Source organism: Pagrus pagrus (genome assembly GCF_965226575.1).
Source record: "Pagrus pagrus genome assembly, chromosome: 8".
NCBI lineage: Eukaryota > Metazoa > Chordata > Actinopteri > Spariformes > Sparidae > Pagrus > Pagrus pagrus.
Genome location: NC_140192.1, coordinates 26,897,690 through 26,914,301, shown reverse-complemented (window position 1 = coordinate 26,914,301; position 16,612 = coordinate 26,897,690). Strand labels below are relative to the sequence as shown.

The window sequence follows — 16,612 nt, the reverse complement described above, 5'->3', positions numbered from 1 at the left end:
GCATTAGGGATTGTCAGCAGAGTGTGAAGAGGTGGCATGTGTCTTAACCCCCAGTGCTCACAGCACAGCCAGGACAGACAGGGTCAGTGCCTCCAGAGGTGCACATTTCTACAAAAACAAGTCAGGAGAAAAGGGCTTAGCAGCGTGCAGAATGAGATGAAGGGTGGCAGCTGCACACAGGCCACAGGTTGGCCGGCTGGTTAAAGGTGCAGCCTGGTGCAGGAGCAGTTTCTGCAGTGCACAGATTGGTAATCACAAGCTTTGCAGGAATAATGAGGTACAGCGCGACGGGAAATTGCTTGCAAGATGTGGAACTATCTATTTTGTAAAAAAATAAACCAGTGTAGGTTAAGTGTGTTAGCTTGTTTTTTTGTGTGTGGCAGATAATGATCATCAGTAGCTGCGGCTGAGTGTTATTTTGGTGCTTGTGGAATCACACAGTGTGCAGCTGTTGCATCAACGTTGCATATTTATTATGCAGCAGGCACTCCAGCTGACATTGGGATCTTTGCTTGAGCTGGAGAGCAATAAAGATGAAAAGCATTTCCTAATTAATGTTATGTTATGGATCCTTGACGGATCCTCTTCACTGTGTGCTTATAGGAGTGTGCAGTTGTGCACAATGAGATGGTGTGGAGGGCTCTCGTGGTGTTTCTCCTCCTAATGAAAATGATTTGTTTGTTCACAGCGTTCTGTGAACAACCTAAATTAGACATGCACTCATAAAGGGAGGCATCTTGTTCACGGTGTGTTTTGATTAGATTTAGGCCTAAGTGCATCTTAAATGAATGAGGAACTCCTCCGCTGGGCAGCACCTAATTAGCTTTTTATTGAGTATCACGTTCTGCTTTAGACGATCACTATTCTAGTTTCCTAAGGATTCATTCCGTTACAACTCACCGGGCCCTCCTGGTTCATAACATGTTTCTTTTATTATGATTAAATGATGAAGTAGCGATATAACAACTGTGCTTTTGAGCTCCGAAGCGGTATTAAGCAAGCCCTTTGGGTTTTTTTATACATGACCAAATAACTTCTAGATGTGATTGAAATATATTAAAGGTCCAGTGAGATGAATTTGGTGGGCTCTATTGACAGAAATGGGATATAATAATTATTTTTAGCAGCCACAAAACCTTTCACACGTAAGCCTTTAATTATACACAGAATCAAAATTTGGCAGCAAGAAAATGAGAACTAATGTAGATATTAATTAAAGGAGAGGTTCTTTTTTGGTGTATATTTATTGATATTAATGTGATTTCCATTGAAAAGAATACAAGTTGCAAATTATCCTTAGGGTTTCTCAAATGTTAATCCAGTGAAAAATAAGCGATTGGTGAGGCCCAGAATACACATACATAGAATCACAAGAACTATGTAATCTAGCTCCGAGGACCAAACTGCAAAAGTGTGTAACTATTTGGAATACATCTGTAGGATTATGCAAAGTTTTAACATGATTTTTTTTCCTGAGAAAACCCATGACATGAACAGGAAAAGAATTCTGGGTGAGCTGGCATTCCTCCACCTTCTGCATTCTCCTCAGCAGTGCAAGCAAACGGACAGAATAGCCTGCAAACCTCTGTGATGTATCGAGTGGTTCGTTTTTGTTACAAGCGCTGACTGAAGCAGCTGAGTCCTCCCATCAATTCCTCTGCTACAGACGAAGGTGTGAAATCACCCGCTGTAGTCTTTGCTCGAAAACAAAATCCCGCAGCCAGAGTCAAACCTGTCATGGTTTCACACCCCTGACTTCGACTTTCTGACACGAGGTGTTTGTCACAGCTACACACCGCTGTACTTTGAGTTATCTGGACCTACATTGGTCTCGTACACAACAGGAGTCAGGTGATCCTGGTGTCTGCTCCACTGGTGTGAGACACAGTGTGTCTGAGTCCCTACCGGAGATGCGATAAGACACATGAGCCTCAGCCAGGCCTCGTGTCCCTTTCTGTGATTGCACTCAGCTTATTAAAGGGCTTCCCCTGGCACAGGAACAGAGGCTCTCACTAATATCAAAGCAGTCTCTTGATGCGGATTTGTGAAACACCCGGGAGCTGCAGAGCCAGAGACCTCAGTCGCTCCTTGGTCAAAGAGCAGAAAGATTCAGAAGTATATGTGCAGTGTGTGTGTGGTTGGTACTGTGAGATAACTAAGAAATGACTCATTTCATGTGACTTTCATCTACATTTTATTTAATCTAGATAGCTAATGGCCCTTGTTAGGGAATGCAACCACAGGAGTCCACAATACTTTTGAGAAGGTCGAGCTTTGACCACTCCTGGTGCTGCTGTTTCTTTTGCACAACTGCTCCAGCGATCACAAGCCAGTGAGTGACAGCGTACACATGGCTGCCGATTGCATGTGACAGTAATGCACATGTGTGGGGGGGTGGAGGTAGTGAGAATGAACTGAGTAGATTTATGAAATGATTTATCCGCATTTTACCAAAGTCTAGTTTAGTTTATTTGACATAAACATAATGGTAACCTTGGTGCTGCAACACGCAGTCATACACAAGCAACAGATGTGCTGCACTTTAAAAGTAACATCCTAATTAACAACAGCTGTCCACAGGAGGCTTTTTAAAAATGAAACCTAGAAAGAACAAAAGAAAAAAAAAAAACATAACGGAGAATACAAATACAGCACAGTTAGTAATAAAGCAAATATGAATATCCTGACGAATAACTGAAGTTTTAGCATGCATCTTGTTTTTGTTATTAAGACATTTGAATCATAAAGTATTCATTACTTATGCAAATAAGGCTAATTATCCATCAACTACCCATGAATATGCATAAATCATTCTTAATTAGACCTTGAAGCATCTTATCACACTAGCTTGGTGTATAAACACGTCTACCAGTTGAGATCAACAAAAACATAACTGACACCTTCATGATTGACTGTAGGTGGCAGTGTTGTGCGATAAAGCAGTGCACAGGACTCGTAGACCATGCAGGTTTGTAAGACTTTCAGCAAATCAACTTTATCCAACAGTAATTACCGTTATAGACTGTTCGGTTAATAACCCCGGTCTCTCCCCTCATGCGCAAAAGGGATAGAACATTTTCTGGTATCCCTGCCCACTTTATCCAATCAGGACAGAGAACTCTATAAAGAGGCGGTCCTGTCTGCTCGTGGAGAGAGCAGGATCCTCCTGTTTACCTGCAAAGGCAGGACGGGGGAAGCTACCACTTCTAGCCCTCCTGTTGACGCCATATACTACCAAACAGGCCAAGAGAGGAAAAACACTTGAAAAAAAACAAAGTCATGCAAGGAGGGATTTGCTAAACGGACTGGAAGTTAGCTAAAAAGACGACAACACTCACAGCAGCTGTAATATGGCAGACATGTTGGTATTTATCAAAGTATTGCCTATGTACTTGTTCAGCAGACACAAAGCCACATTAGCGTTCAATTGGGGTTGTACTTTACATCACCTGACCACCTGAAGTTCAGTTTCCACACTGTTTCAGCTCTGTTTTGGTCTCCACTCACTCCTGATAAAGACATCTGGCTCTTAAAGATATAATGTGTCACTATTCGGCAGTAAAAGTCTGAAAATGACCAGACCTTTTATGTTTAGTTGTGTTACATTATCTCAATTTCTTTCTGCCGACGTCAGAGAAGTCATTCACAGAGCAATTTGAAAGATGCTATAACAACATAACAAATTCCACACACGGCGGCTTCAACCGGACGCAGTATGTAAGGTTCAGATATAGATGAAGAAGTTGCTAATTTGATTTAGCACAAGATGTTGATTGTAATTGCAGTTTTAATGAACCCAGCATCTCCATCAAATGACTCAGTACTTGAGTTGGTTTGTCACGCTGGGGCTAACATTTAACCAGAGGAAAGGAAACTTGTTCTCTGCTGCTCAGTGGACCTTGTTGTTGGGTGCTGTTTGAATCGAGGCTCCGGCCCTCTGAAAAGAGACTCACTGACTTGTATGCTCATATTAATGCCTCAAGCGCTTTTGTCCGCTCTGCTCCACAGATCTTGAAGAGTGCGCAAGTCAACTGTCTTTGTCGTCTGCGTTCGCTGTGAACTCCAGCCTCACCAAATGTCACCCTGAATCAGGCTCTGCTGCAGTGCTTTGTACATGAGTCAAGCTGTCTCATCCCATTTCGGTAGTCTCTGTCTCAGTGGTGGAGCACATGTGACATTTTAACTCGAGTTTTTTTCATGGTGTGCAGAACAGAACGAGCTGCTGTTCTCAGTATTCTCTGCTGTGTAATAGGCAGTGTTGCGCAATCGTGACAATTTTACTGTTCATTTTGGAGGTCACAGGGCCCTTTTAAAAATGAACCAGAAAATACTGGCATGAAATGAAATGAAATGAAGTACTCTTAGCCACGCAGAGGAGTTGGTTGTGTGACCCTGAATGAATGAAGGATGTTAGCCATGAGGTACTTTAAAGACATCAGTCAAGAAAGTCCTTTCTTTCTTTCCTCTTTTAGGGTTCCTGCCCTGCCAGTGAAGAACCTGACTGGATCTGGACCTGTGCACCCAGCACTAGCAGGTTAGACAACATTCATTGTGTAGCACATGCTTAGAAAACAGCAAACATTTTGGTTTCCCTGTGCTATTATATATGCTTGAATATTTCGACTTCCCACTAGAAAAAGTGCACTGGAATGCCATTTAAAGACAGACGTCATGCTTGTTAACTTAGGGCACATCAGTGTACCCCGACCTCATGAGGGAGCAGTTATCTGACACCAGAATGGATTTGTAGACAAAAGTGTTCATATCAGGCTAGTGAATGAAATATTGAGATACGTTCCCAAGTATAAAAGTCTAAAGGGTTCAATAAATTGTATAATGGCGTCTGTTACTTCATGTGTTTATATGTGCAAGGAGGCTGCACAGTTAAAAGTTGTTTGTTAACTTTTGGCTTTGTGCAGCACTTTGAGGTTGGAAGTTGGAAATTTCAGCTCGGAAATTCTGACTTCCAACGGTAACTGGAAAGCAGCATTCACAAAATGATAGCGTTAGCAACATGGATACCACTAGCAGCCTGGCTACTGTCCGAAACAAGAAACAACTATATGAGTGGTGATATTAATAAGTAGGGAGATTTTGTTACTTACTGATTGAGTAGAAAGAATGCTGATTTTGAATCGTCTCAAGTCCCGGTGGTAAGAGGAAACACATATCAGCAGGGGAACAGACTTTGCGTTTGTGTTGTAATCCGTCCTTCCTTTTTCAGGGAAAAATCCAGCCAGGTGCCAAACCAAATAGCATTATGAACGTAAGGTTTATAGGGAACCAATCTATACCCGGATGGTGCAATTTTCTACAGCCATTACTACAATATGCAATCAGCATTTACCTCAAAATGATAAATAAAAGTTTCAAAGTTGTTCACAGTTTATAGTTAAATGTCTACTCCTGTTGATACTGAAAGAAATTCACGATCAGTGCTTTTTCCACTCTTCTATGTGTGTGTGTGTGTGTGTGTGTGTGTGTGTGTGTGTGTGTGTGTGTGTGTGTGTCTGTGTGCTCTACATATGCATCAGGTATGACAGGTATCCTGATGTGCGCTGCAGGTCTGCCTGTTTGCCTGACTCGGGCCCCAAAGCCCATACTGCACCCACCACCCATCAACAAGAGCGACATGAAGCCCGTGCCAGGGATCAATGGCATGCGCCGCAAAACCAAGAAAAAGCACCTGAGGAGAGGTAAGACAGAGACAAGAGGGGAGAAATGATACGAAAACAAAGAAGGGGGAATGTATTTTTATAGTGTGTTGGTGAATACATTTGAAATGCAGTGAGGAAACAAACAGACCCACCACTGACAGTCAGCAGACTCTCTCTGTCCTGCCAAGCTTCGCAGGATGTTCCGTATCAGCTGTCTGCGAGTCTGTTGTTTAGTGTGTCAACAAAACCAAAGCTGTTTTGTGTTGTGATCAAGGGGCCATAATTGTTCTTTAAATGTCTCCCATTTAAGCTCCGTAAGGGTGTAACAATAAATCCAACCTCACCCAAAGTCGCTGGTGAGTAGTTAGAAAAGCGTTCATGAGCCTTTTCAAAAAGCTCCTATAAAATGTAATGATGATTGCTAGGTCAGATTTATGAGCCAACGCAATGCGAAAATGTTACTGTAACAATTTTATAGACGTTAAGCTACATGCAGATTGACAGAGGCAGTTGTAAGGAAAGTAATTAACACGGGACTGTTGTACTGAGCCGGTTTGAGAGGGGCTCTGTTTTAGTCGGACAGCTTTGGGCTTGAATAAGTGCTGGTCGATGGAAGCCGTGGAAACCGCCGGCCTCCCAAGGGATGTTTTGTCCTAATTGATCAGTGAGGCTGTTGGTTTTCCATCCCTGCCATGTGATTGTCCTCTTCAACCCTTCAGAGCTCTCCATTACATACAGTACTGATGATGCAGCAACACTCTTTTTCATGGGTTTCATAGTTTCCTCTTATTTAACAGGAAGGAATTTATAGCTTCCAGCAGCGGATTATAGTGTTTAATTTGGTAATAATTATATGGAAAATGGAGACAGTGTTCAGTTGGTCCACTTGTAGATGCAATTAATTGCTACAGAACCTTGAACCCTTTTACAGGCCCGCGTACAATCCAACATGCTGTATTTGAAGAATAATAGGAAAAATAAATGAATACATATTTTAGGGGATTTAAATGGAGCAATTATTTCATGGAAATTCCTAAAAACCCGATCCCATTCCCCAACCAGCAACCTCTGATGATCTCATCAAACAAGAGTTTACAGCAATGCTGGTCTGACTCACTGTGGGTATTACTATCTCAGTCAGCATTCTGCTTCTTTGTGCTATCTGCATGTTAGCATTTCCAAAGTCCCCGTTTCTGTTGGAGGCAGCAAGAACAACCACCGAGCTAACAACCCAAACACTGAAAAATAGACGTTAGCAGCAGGTTAAAGTTAAGGTAACGATGCCAACAATTTCTCTCTTTTTCCCTGTAATTAATGCCAAATGACACTTTCCTAGAAATCGTTTAGAAATGATGGACCTTTTTAAAATGTGTAACACTGTAGATTGAAGAATGAGGCAGCAGCCAAATGTGCAGCCTGTGTGTGCTGTCTGCAGACGGAGTGTGAATTCAGAGATACTGGAGGTCTGTGGAGGGAATGGAGATGTGTTTTTTCTCATGCAGGGAGATTTTGAGCTAAGCCTGCTCTGCTTTCCGTACAGAAAAAGGTCAGAGAGGCTTTCTATCCGACTAATGAAGGCGTCAAAATAGCAGTAGCGTAAAAAGCATAATTGAGTCTCTTCTCTTTCTCCTCCTTTTTTCTGTTTTCTCTCCTGCGTCTCTTCATACAGTAGCTCCCTGCCTCCTCTGTCTTCCCTGCCCTTTATACCTTAACATTGTTTTTTTGCTCACTCTGTCTCTTTCCACTGCGCTCCCTCCCTGTGTTCACTGGCTGTCCCTCAAATGAACAAACAAAGGCTCCGGGGGAAAAGAGGTTGCCTGTAAGCGTATTAGGGGTGTAAGCTGTGGGTGTGCTCTCAGCCATGCTAGCCTGGGTGCACACAGGGATTATCAGAGAGCGCTGGGATGGCTGGTTGTTATGTGTTAGTTTGAAGGTGACCTCCTCAACATCACAGACTCTCCGTTCACATGCACGCACGTCTTTTATCAGAAAAGAGTGAGGCCCAGAGCAGAGTGGCCGCTGGAACTGATCAAAGGTGGTCATCCGTCAAGATCTAGCTGTTATTCTCTTGTGTTCGAATGACAATCCAGTGGTTTCATCTTGCCTTTTTCCATATTTACTTGTGGTGTGTGGGTATAATTAAGGGGCAAGTTTTGTTTTTCTCTAATGTCAGCACATCTCTCTTATGACTTGTCCTATGACTAAGGCAAAAACCCAGAGGATGTGGTGCGAAGATACACGGAGAAGATTAAAGTGTTGCCAGACGAGGTAAGAAAAAGATACAAAAATGCACGCCAACAGAGGAAGAGAAGTTTTGAGCCCACCAAGTGAAAGTGTCATAAATACGCAGTCATGTACAGTAGAATGGCAGATGAAGCATTTTGGTTGGCTATTCCAGGACTGTACCATCTGCATGGAGAGGCTGGTCATGTCATCGGGATATGAAGGCATCCTGCAGCACAAAGGCATCAAGCCAGAGCTGGTGGGCAAACTTGGCAAGTGCGGGCACATGTACCATCTGCTGTGCCTGGTGGCCATGTACAACAATGGCAATAAGGTGGGTAAGAGCTTGTGAGCCAGGAGTTGTTGTGATGTCACTCTGGGCTCAAATGATAAACCTGCGATGTCTTACAGCTTGACTGGATCACATGGCACTGGCAGATGACAAGGCTTCAGTATTGCTTTACGCAGATGGGGATTTTATATTGTCTTATCTGATCAGTTATATCAGTCTTGACAGCACAGCACTTTGTAAGATCATCTACATTCTGCTCAGTTCATTTACTTACATGAAATACAAATGTTCTGCTTGTTAATGCAGAAGAGGCAAATGGAAGCAGATTTAGTAAGAACCCAAGAGTTACATGAACAAACGTAGTTGCTCTATTGATATTAAATCAGTTTATTCATTACTATCACACATATTTTCTTACATTCCTATTGTGGTATCCAGACATAGATAGATGTGTTTTGTTTTTATATTTCCAGATGATCTGTTTTAAGATTTCTGTTTTCATTCCCTGCTGTGGTGTACAGACCGCTGAAAGACCACATTTGAAAATGTCAAAGAAGAAAACCAGAATTACTCTGGATAATTCACCAAACAGCCTGTCAACAGCCTTTGTTTTTGGAAAGAAGCTTTGCTGTTGAATTTTTTTTAAAGCAGCATAAATTGATTTTTTGACCACTTGGAGGCCACATTGAGATAAAATGACCTTCTGAGTTTGATGTGTTAGCATACAATTGTCTATTTTTTCCAGTAGATACAGCGATTTGGATTTACAGATGAATCTCTTCTTTTAACTCTTGTTTAACTTCTACGGGGTAAATATCCTGATAAATGTCCACTTGGTTTGTTAGCTAGTTGCTAATATTGTTTGGCTGTGGTTTGCTTCTGGACAGTTAGTGTGCAGTGGGTTTACAATATTATAAAAATGTGTTGGGTTTTTTTTATCAAATATTACTGAAAAAACACACAAAGCGTATCGATCCAAAAGATTTCATGTGGAAACGTAAACAAAAATATTTTTAACACTCCATAAGTAATTTCAACTGTTGTAAATCTTTTAAGTTTTTGAGATAGAAAATCTCCAGTGCTTAGATTGGTGTTTTTGCTGACAATGATGTCACTTCCTAGATTATTTTAAGATGCTCCATATATGAAAACAATAAGATAACGAGCAGTAAGTGCCATTATCATCTTATTGTGTCAATCAAGCCTTTACATTTATCTGTCTTCACACCAGGATGGCAGTCTTCAGTGTCCGACATGCAAAACCATCTACGGGGAGAAAACAGGCACGCAGCCTCCTGGGAAGATGGAGTACCACGTCATCCCCCACTGCCTGCCCGGTTACCCAGACTCCAAGACCATCCGCATCGTCTATGACATTCCTGCCGGGATCCAGGTCAGAACCGTGCTACTTCACTAAATCCACCGTGCTGCTTTTGTTGCCCTGATCCACTGTCTCACCTCTCTGAATCTGTGCCCTTTCTCCAACTGCTGCTTATCTGCTTAAGTTTGACATTGGGTTGTTCGTGCAGTAGGGTGAGGTGTAAGTCACTGAGGAAACAGCATTCTCAGAGATCACTCTGTGGAGATAGACGTCTAGGAGTCTGATTTGTCTTCATCGTCTATTAATATGCAGGTTTTTAAGCCGTTAATTCACCGTTTAGTGTATTTATCGGAGAAATACAACTAAGATTAATCCAGTGAAGGGCATTTTACATCACATTTGCAGTAAAGGGGAGAGCATGTTTTGCAGCCTGGATGTGAGTCGGTGAGATGAGAAGGTTGCGTATTTCATCCTGACTGCTGAGAGGAGCTTTAATAGAGTCAATAAACTGACCTTTTTCCACCAGAGGAGCAGGATTAGTGTCCCTGGGGACAGAGAACAGTGGGGGTCACCTGACCACTCAGGTCAGCACAGCAGCAGTATCGCCAGGGAACATTTCTGTTAGCTCTCCTTCTAATACCATTAAGAAAAGACACTACGTGTCGCTCTACATGAATACATTCAGTAGTTTTCTGCTGCTTTGGCCCTCAGATTGGTTTGTTGGTGGGACTCATTGGGATATATATACTCCCTGTTGAAGAAAGAGGGGAGTTAGTGCAAAAAAAGTGACATTTTAGTCCGTCCAATTAGTGCTCCTAATAGAGGCAGGCTTGGAAGAGCAGCTATTTCTATGCAACACGATTTAAACTTCACTAGAAATAAGGAGAACGAGGAAATTATGCAACCCGTTAGTCTTAACAAGGCAACTGTAACTACATAGGATTTCTTCATTAATGGGGGGGGGGGGTCTGGCGAGGGTGCAGTAAGAGGTGGTTATTTCAGTGGGGACCAGTGCTTCCTTCTCTGCACTGGCACCAGCCGTGGCCAGAGGCAGTATGTTTTCAGGTTGTCTGTCCGTCCCTTTCCAGCCACTTTTGTGTGCATTTCTGCTGACTTTGCTTTAGGGAATTATCCACATTTCATTGCGTTGTAACATTAAACATAGGGTTACCATGGGTTTCCAGAGGAAGCCCGAACATGTAAAAGAAAAGATAATCCAGACGATGGTGCTCTTGAATATCTGATTAATTTCATTATTCTATATAGAACCAACAGAAATGTTCTGTAAGATCCGACATCTTCCTCCTGTTTTCACTTCATACAAATAAACATGAACGTCGCCAGGATGAATGGAAACAATGTTGTTACACAATGAAAGAAAAATGCAATTTTATAAAGGAGTCTGGGGATTTGTCCAACTTCCATTCCACCAAGAACTAAACTTAATACTTCTTATTAAATTTCTTCAACAATAGTCTTTACCACATTTATAATACGAGTCTGAACAGACATTAATGTAAACTACAACTTGTCTGCTGTGTATACAACTGCGAGGCGGTAATCCTCATTTCACATTGGAGCCTTGAAAGCAGCATTGTAAAATCTGATATTTAAAGAGATAATTGGATATTTACAGTAGCCCGGCTCTCAGATGATTTGTACAAAGGGCCAGTGTAAGCGGCACGAACAGTAAAGCTCGTCCTGCGGGTGCTGTTGACATTTTCTACACAATTAAGTTGTAATTGGAAGAGAACGAGTTGTAACGTTGGTTTTTGTTCTTGACATTTTCACCAGACCAACGAGCACCCCAACCCAGGGAAGAAGTTCAGCGCGAGAGGGTTCCCTCGACACTGCTACCTCCCTGACAATGAGAAAGGCAGGAAGGTAAGCTCTGACATGGCTCTGAGGACACAGTGGTGTTACTCTAAAGGCCCAACAGGCATTAAAACCCAGTGAACCTGGCTTCAATTTCTTTTCTTCACAGGGGAACTTTTTTTTCTGCTCTTTCTGTTCGTACTTTACATAAAGCTGCTACAACAAGCGTTGATTTGACAAAGTGAAACAAAGTAAACTTGTTTAGTGCTGGACCACCAGACTACAGAGCAGCTTCTTTATTTATTCTCAGTACTCCGCCATTAAAAACAGTTTTGTTTTATAATTTATCCAGCCCAGATAAGTTGTAAGATTAACTATAATAACTATCCAGAAATAGCCAATCTTGTGTTCATGTTGGTCGTATAGAGGCATCAGTATTACATCGATACAGCTTCATAACCAGTCAAAAACTGCTGCTGTATCTCCAGGTCCTGAAGCTGCTGATCATGGCCTGGGACCGACGTCTCATCTTCACCATCGGCACGTCCAGCACCACGGGCGAGTCGGACACGGTGGTGTGGAACGAGATTCACCACAAGACAGAATTCGGCTCCAACCTGACGGGCCACGGCTACCCCGACCCCAACTACCTGGACAACGTCCTGACAGAGCTGTCGGCCCAGGGAGTCGGCGAGGACAACCTGAAGGACTGATGACCAGCTGAGTTGGTCCACGGGAACATTACCCACCATGCCCCGCTTTCTCCCAGAGAATAGGGACACTGCATGACGGGTCAACATGCAGCTGACAACTCTTTACTCCCCACAAACAAAAATACCCTGCAGAAGTGGTGGCACAAGAGCAAAGGAAGCTAATTAAACGCTGCGGTTATGATCAACACTTTGATTTGTATAACCTAAGATCTCCCCCCTGCTGTCTCTTGATCCATGCCTCGAGCATGTTGCATTCATGCCAGATTTTCTCAGAGGGTTGAAGAATGTAAAGACAAGGTGACATTTCTGTCTTGATGTCAATAGCTGCAGGTAAACGTTGTTTAACCCCTTTTAGATTCGAACCGAAGCTGTTCCTCTGCGAGGGGCCCAGACTATACAAAAGGCATATTTGTAAATGCTGAACTCCAGAATGCATGGCCCGGACTAACGCTGCATAATGAATGCTGGGCGATTATCTGCAATAGGGCGAGGTGTCGATAGATCTGTTGTTGCTTGATTTTGTGAAGAGAAATTTAAGAGAATTTTTGCAGTCTGAATTTATCCAGATCCATTATTTGCTCTCCCCTTTTTCTCTAATAAATATTGATGTCCTGTAACAAGTGGTGAAACTTGGTTTTGTGATTTGAAGGAAAAGACTGTGGCTGTTAAAGTTGCACTGGGCGTCTCAGATTTTTTCTGATTCTGACACACGAGGCCAGTGGTTCTGTAAAATGAAAGTGTTCTGTATTGCATTCCAGAGAGCGAAAGGCTATGAAATATTAGTGTTTGGTGATAAACGTATGTTGTATGGTTAACCTTGTAGACTGTCTATGAGAGGAGATGTGAAATATATGAAACAAGCATCTTACCAGTCAGTTTGATGCTTGTTACGAGGTTTGAAGCGGGCCTTTGCCACGCTCCAAGGTTAAACTCATTTGTTTTGTTGACACACTGATGACGCTGACCTCTGTGAATATAAAGCCTGCATTATATTTCTCCCTGTTGGAGCGGACCCAGGCGTCGGCGCGATCCATCATGCTGACCATACTTGAGGGGCGAGTGTGTGATTGCGTGCACTGAGGCTTTAATATGCTGGCTGGAAGTCCTTGAGGAGATAAAGCTGAACGGGCTCTTCACAGATGGACGTCCCTCTTTCAAACTCCAACAGTTTTCCCCTCGGAGATGCATCCTGAGCAGCAGCGTCTGCTCGCCTGCCATCTACAAGTCTCTGGTGAGCTTGTTTGCTGCAGGGCAGTGCATTGGGCTCCACTGTTTGTATAGCGAGCAGAGAAACAACTCATTCCCTGTGCGAGCTCACTCGATCCTGATGTATGGCCTCGCCCCCACTTTCCTACTCGGCAGCAGCGCTTGATTCTAGGAGGAAGCGTGCTAATGTTGGTCTGCGGTTGGCTGGGGACTATTTTTCCCGCGCTCCCCTCGTTCCCTCTCAGATATTATGCCCGTGAGCTGGAGACTTTCTGAAGGTCCTTGGTGGAGATCTTGTGATGTTTCTTTAATCTGAGATAAAAGATAACCCAGCGCTGCATAATTCTCCATAAATATATCTGATCAATTTTAATGAGCGGGGTTGTTGTTGATGTAAGGTTTTATCGTGTGGGCACCCAGCTGTGAGCTTAATTTCGGAGTGAATCATAGTCTTCCATAGCACTTTGAGGCAACAGTTTTGTTTAATCGGTTGTTTAATTTTTAGGAGAAATGTCTTAAAGTATGTCTTTTTTTAAGTTGTTGTTTATAAACTGGCTTGCGATGCTTTGAAAAATATATATAATATACATTTGCAGATGTGATATACCTTTAAATTCAAGCTCAATTTGAGTCGATGGTGTAAGTTTAATTTATTTTTATACTCTTCTATATAGAGAATATAAAGATATCGAGTGGCCCACATATCTATACACAGGCACATGTTAACACGAATACATAAAATCTGGCAAAGATGAATTTGTCAGTATGTCAGGGACTGTTGAAATATGTACGACATGTTATGGACGTCTTATATTACAAGTAGTCTTAGCGTATGCTGCTGTCGTGACCTTAATGTAGAATCTGTGTAGTTGATCCTCTGTGGGACCCCAATAAATACAGTAAATGTGTCTCTATTATTGGTGGGGGAGCTTTAGCAGCATGAAGATGACCGTTTCCCCCCCAAGTGGGCCATTTCTCTTTTTCTACTTGTCCTGAACATGGGAATGGATGCAGTCAGCACTCTGTGCTCAGTTTGAAGATGAAAACAGCGCGCCTGGGTTAAATAAAAGCTCCAGATCATTCTTGGAGTTTGTTTTAGCCAAGTCGAGCTACAGATTGGTGGGATTGACCTCAGTCAGTTGTCAGTACACAGAATACAAAAGGCCCTGTAAACCTGGTTACTCAATTATTTCCTAACTCGAACCCTTGATAGGTCCTACATAAACACAATTCAGTTTTTCCCAAAGTTAGAGCATTTTTGGGTATTTTACATGAGGTTTTGTTTAATGTATATACTTGTGTGTCTGCTGTTTTGCCTCAAAAAATCAATCTCTGACGCTAAGTAGCGGTCAGTGCGAGATAGTAACTATAGATTTGCGAAAAGATTTGTACATATATTTTTTGTGCTCATTGTACAAATTAAGACCCCTATCACACAGAGACTCGTTGCTACAGGCTGTGCAACAAAAGCCTTCGGAAAAGCCTGTTTAGGACGAAACAGCACGTTCGGCCATCATATGTAATTATTGGGAAAAGCGGTGCGACCAAAAAGTAGAACATATTCTAAAAATAATTTTGCTGGCGATGCGTTTCTGGCGGCATATTTCTGGTGACGCATCTGTGTTATCGGCGTCTAAATGTGTTTTCTAATGTCACAGCGCTGTGGTTAGGATCTGGTTAGGTTTAGGCACAATAACATTTTGTGGCTACACTAAGCTACTCTAGCTAGCAATTTTTTGTTGCTAGCATAAATCCACTGTTCAGACCTGGATAATACAGCGACATTCGGCTGAATAGGCGCCATCGTTGCATTTGGTATCTAGTTTTTCATATATGGTTGCTAGCTAGCTTATGCTAAAATTAGAAATTTCTCAAATATTACCTTTGATTGCTGCTTATTTAATCGCAAGTATTTCATGTTAGAGAGAAACACCAGGTTTTCAGGGGCTTTTCTGTATTCTGTGTTTAAACTCCAACTCTCTGTCACCTTCACGAGCTAAAACAAACCCCTGAAAGTATTCGTAGGTGTGATTTTGACGCAGGTGTGGAACTGTTCGGCCTGTTCCATCTCAAGTTTTCTCCTTCGCAACCTTTTTGACTCCCTTTATGAAACATCAGCAAGAAAGAATGCTTCCAATCTATCAGGGAATTTTGTCCATGTTGAGTGAAGTTTCATTAACCAGAGAAATCCAAATGTTCGCTTCTTCTTCGACTTTTCCTTTCCATGTGTCGGCCTTGTAGTGTGAACGACGCAGGCCCTTTAGACTTTTCAGGTGTGTACAGACTTCTATGGGAACGATGAATAAAAAACACGGTTTGGTATTTTGTCTGATTAAGAGAGAGAGATGGTGTTTATGCAATTTACTATTTTAAGATCTGATACATGATTTAATGTGTAGCACGAAGGCGGATTCTTTTGGTTTTAAATGACAATGGATGTTTTCTTTATGGGGTGCCTACCTCCAGGTTTCTAAACAAAGGGGTCGCGATCCGAGGATGTTCACGGGCTATATATTAGAAAACATATATTTTTGATGTCTTTTTTTGAATGATGATTGTCTCTAAAAGAACTATAACATAACATCGCTGTATTACTCTCGTTAAGATTCATTCCATACTATTTTCCATTTGATTAGAAGCGGGATGAAATCACTTTGTCCCAACGTATGAAGTATTTACATTTGTACTCTCTCATATCGTCAACTGCAAAACTGTACTTCTCTCTCTAAACGATACCTTAACATTTTGTGTTGATATACTGTGCGTTTGTATTCGTTTGTCCGTGCGAGCGCGTGTGAGTGTGCGCCGAGCGTGCGTCTAGTAAACGAGTCTTAGGTTCATGTCCTTTACAGATACAGTAATGTTCTCCTAGAGGTGCATGTTAACCAAACTGTGAGCAAATTTATTGACAATAGCTTTTTTGCGTATGAAAACATCATAGCTTCTTTAGAGATATCGCCCAGGTCTTTCTTGGTGATTTAGCACTGTGGTTTTGCATCTTACTCCAGTTAGTTAGACAGGTGTTTTCCTCTATCAGGTTTGATTTACACAGATGGGGGACGAGGCAGCGTTTGGCTGCTCTCCTCACTCTCTTTCCACGACATGTAAAACATCCGAATGTTTTGCATTTTTAAGTGCCCATTTTAATTGACATTTTCAAATCATGATTTCTGTGGTTTGATTTCTCTTCAGCAGTGTCCGCATATTGCTATTTGAAAATGGTTCAAACTGAGATCAACTAAAAGCAAGATATCGAGAGACATTGATTAAACTATAAAGGGCTTCTTAATCTATCAGTCTTTATTGAATTGTGATGACCTTGTTGCATGTTTGTGTGTTTCTTGTGGAAAAATAAATGTGCCCTCGACAGGGGTAGTTTGTTTGA

At 42.1% G+C, this 16,612-nt stretch overlaps 1 protein-coding gene across 4 annotated transcripts in view; it reads left to right on the top strand.

Annotated features, from left to right (window-relative positions):
- Positions 1–16,612, top strand: part of dtx1 (deltex 1, E3 ubiquitin ligase) — a 56,316-nt gene extending 39,704 nt beyond the window's left edge. For 2 of the 4 annotated variants that reach the window (XM_084359145.1, XM_084359144.1), the window contains exons 4-10: positions 4,473–4,534; positions 5,535–5,696; positions 7,864–7,925; positions 8,056–8,214; positions 9,404–9,565; positions 11,288–11,377; positions 11,797–16,612. In XM_084359145.1, the coding sequence (XP_084215271.1) occupies positions 4,473–4,534; positions 5,535–5,696; positions 7,864–7,925; positions 8,056–8,214; positions 9,404–9,565; positions 11,288–11,377; positions 11,797–12,021 (922 nt within the window). In that variant the 3' untranslated portion in view covers positions 12,022–16,612. The remainder of the gene's footprint in view (positions 1–4,472; positions 4,535–5,534; positions 5,697–7,863; positions 7,926–8,055; positions 8,215–9,403; positions 9,566–11,287; positions 11,378–11,796) is intronic. The other 2 variants (XM_084359147.1, XM_084359146.1) reach the window with 2 other exon arrangements.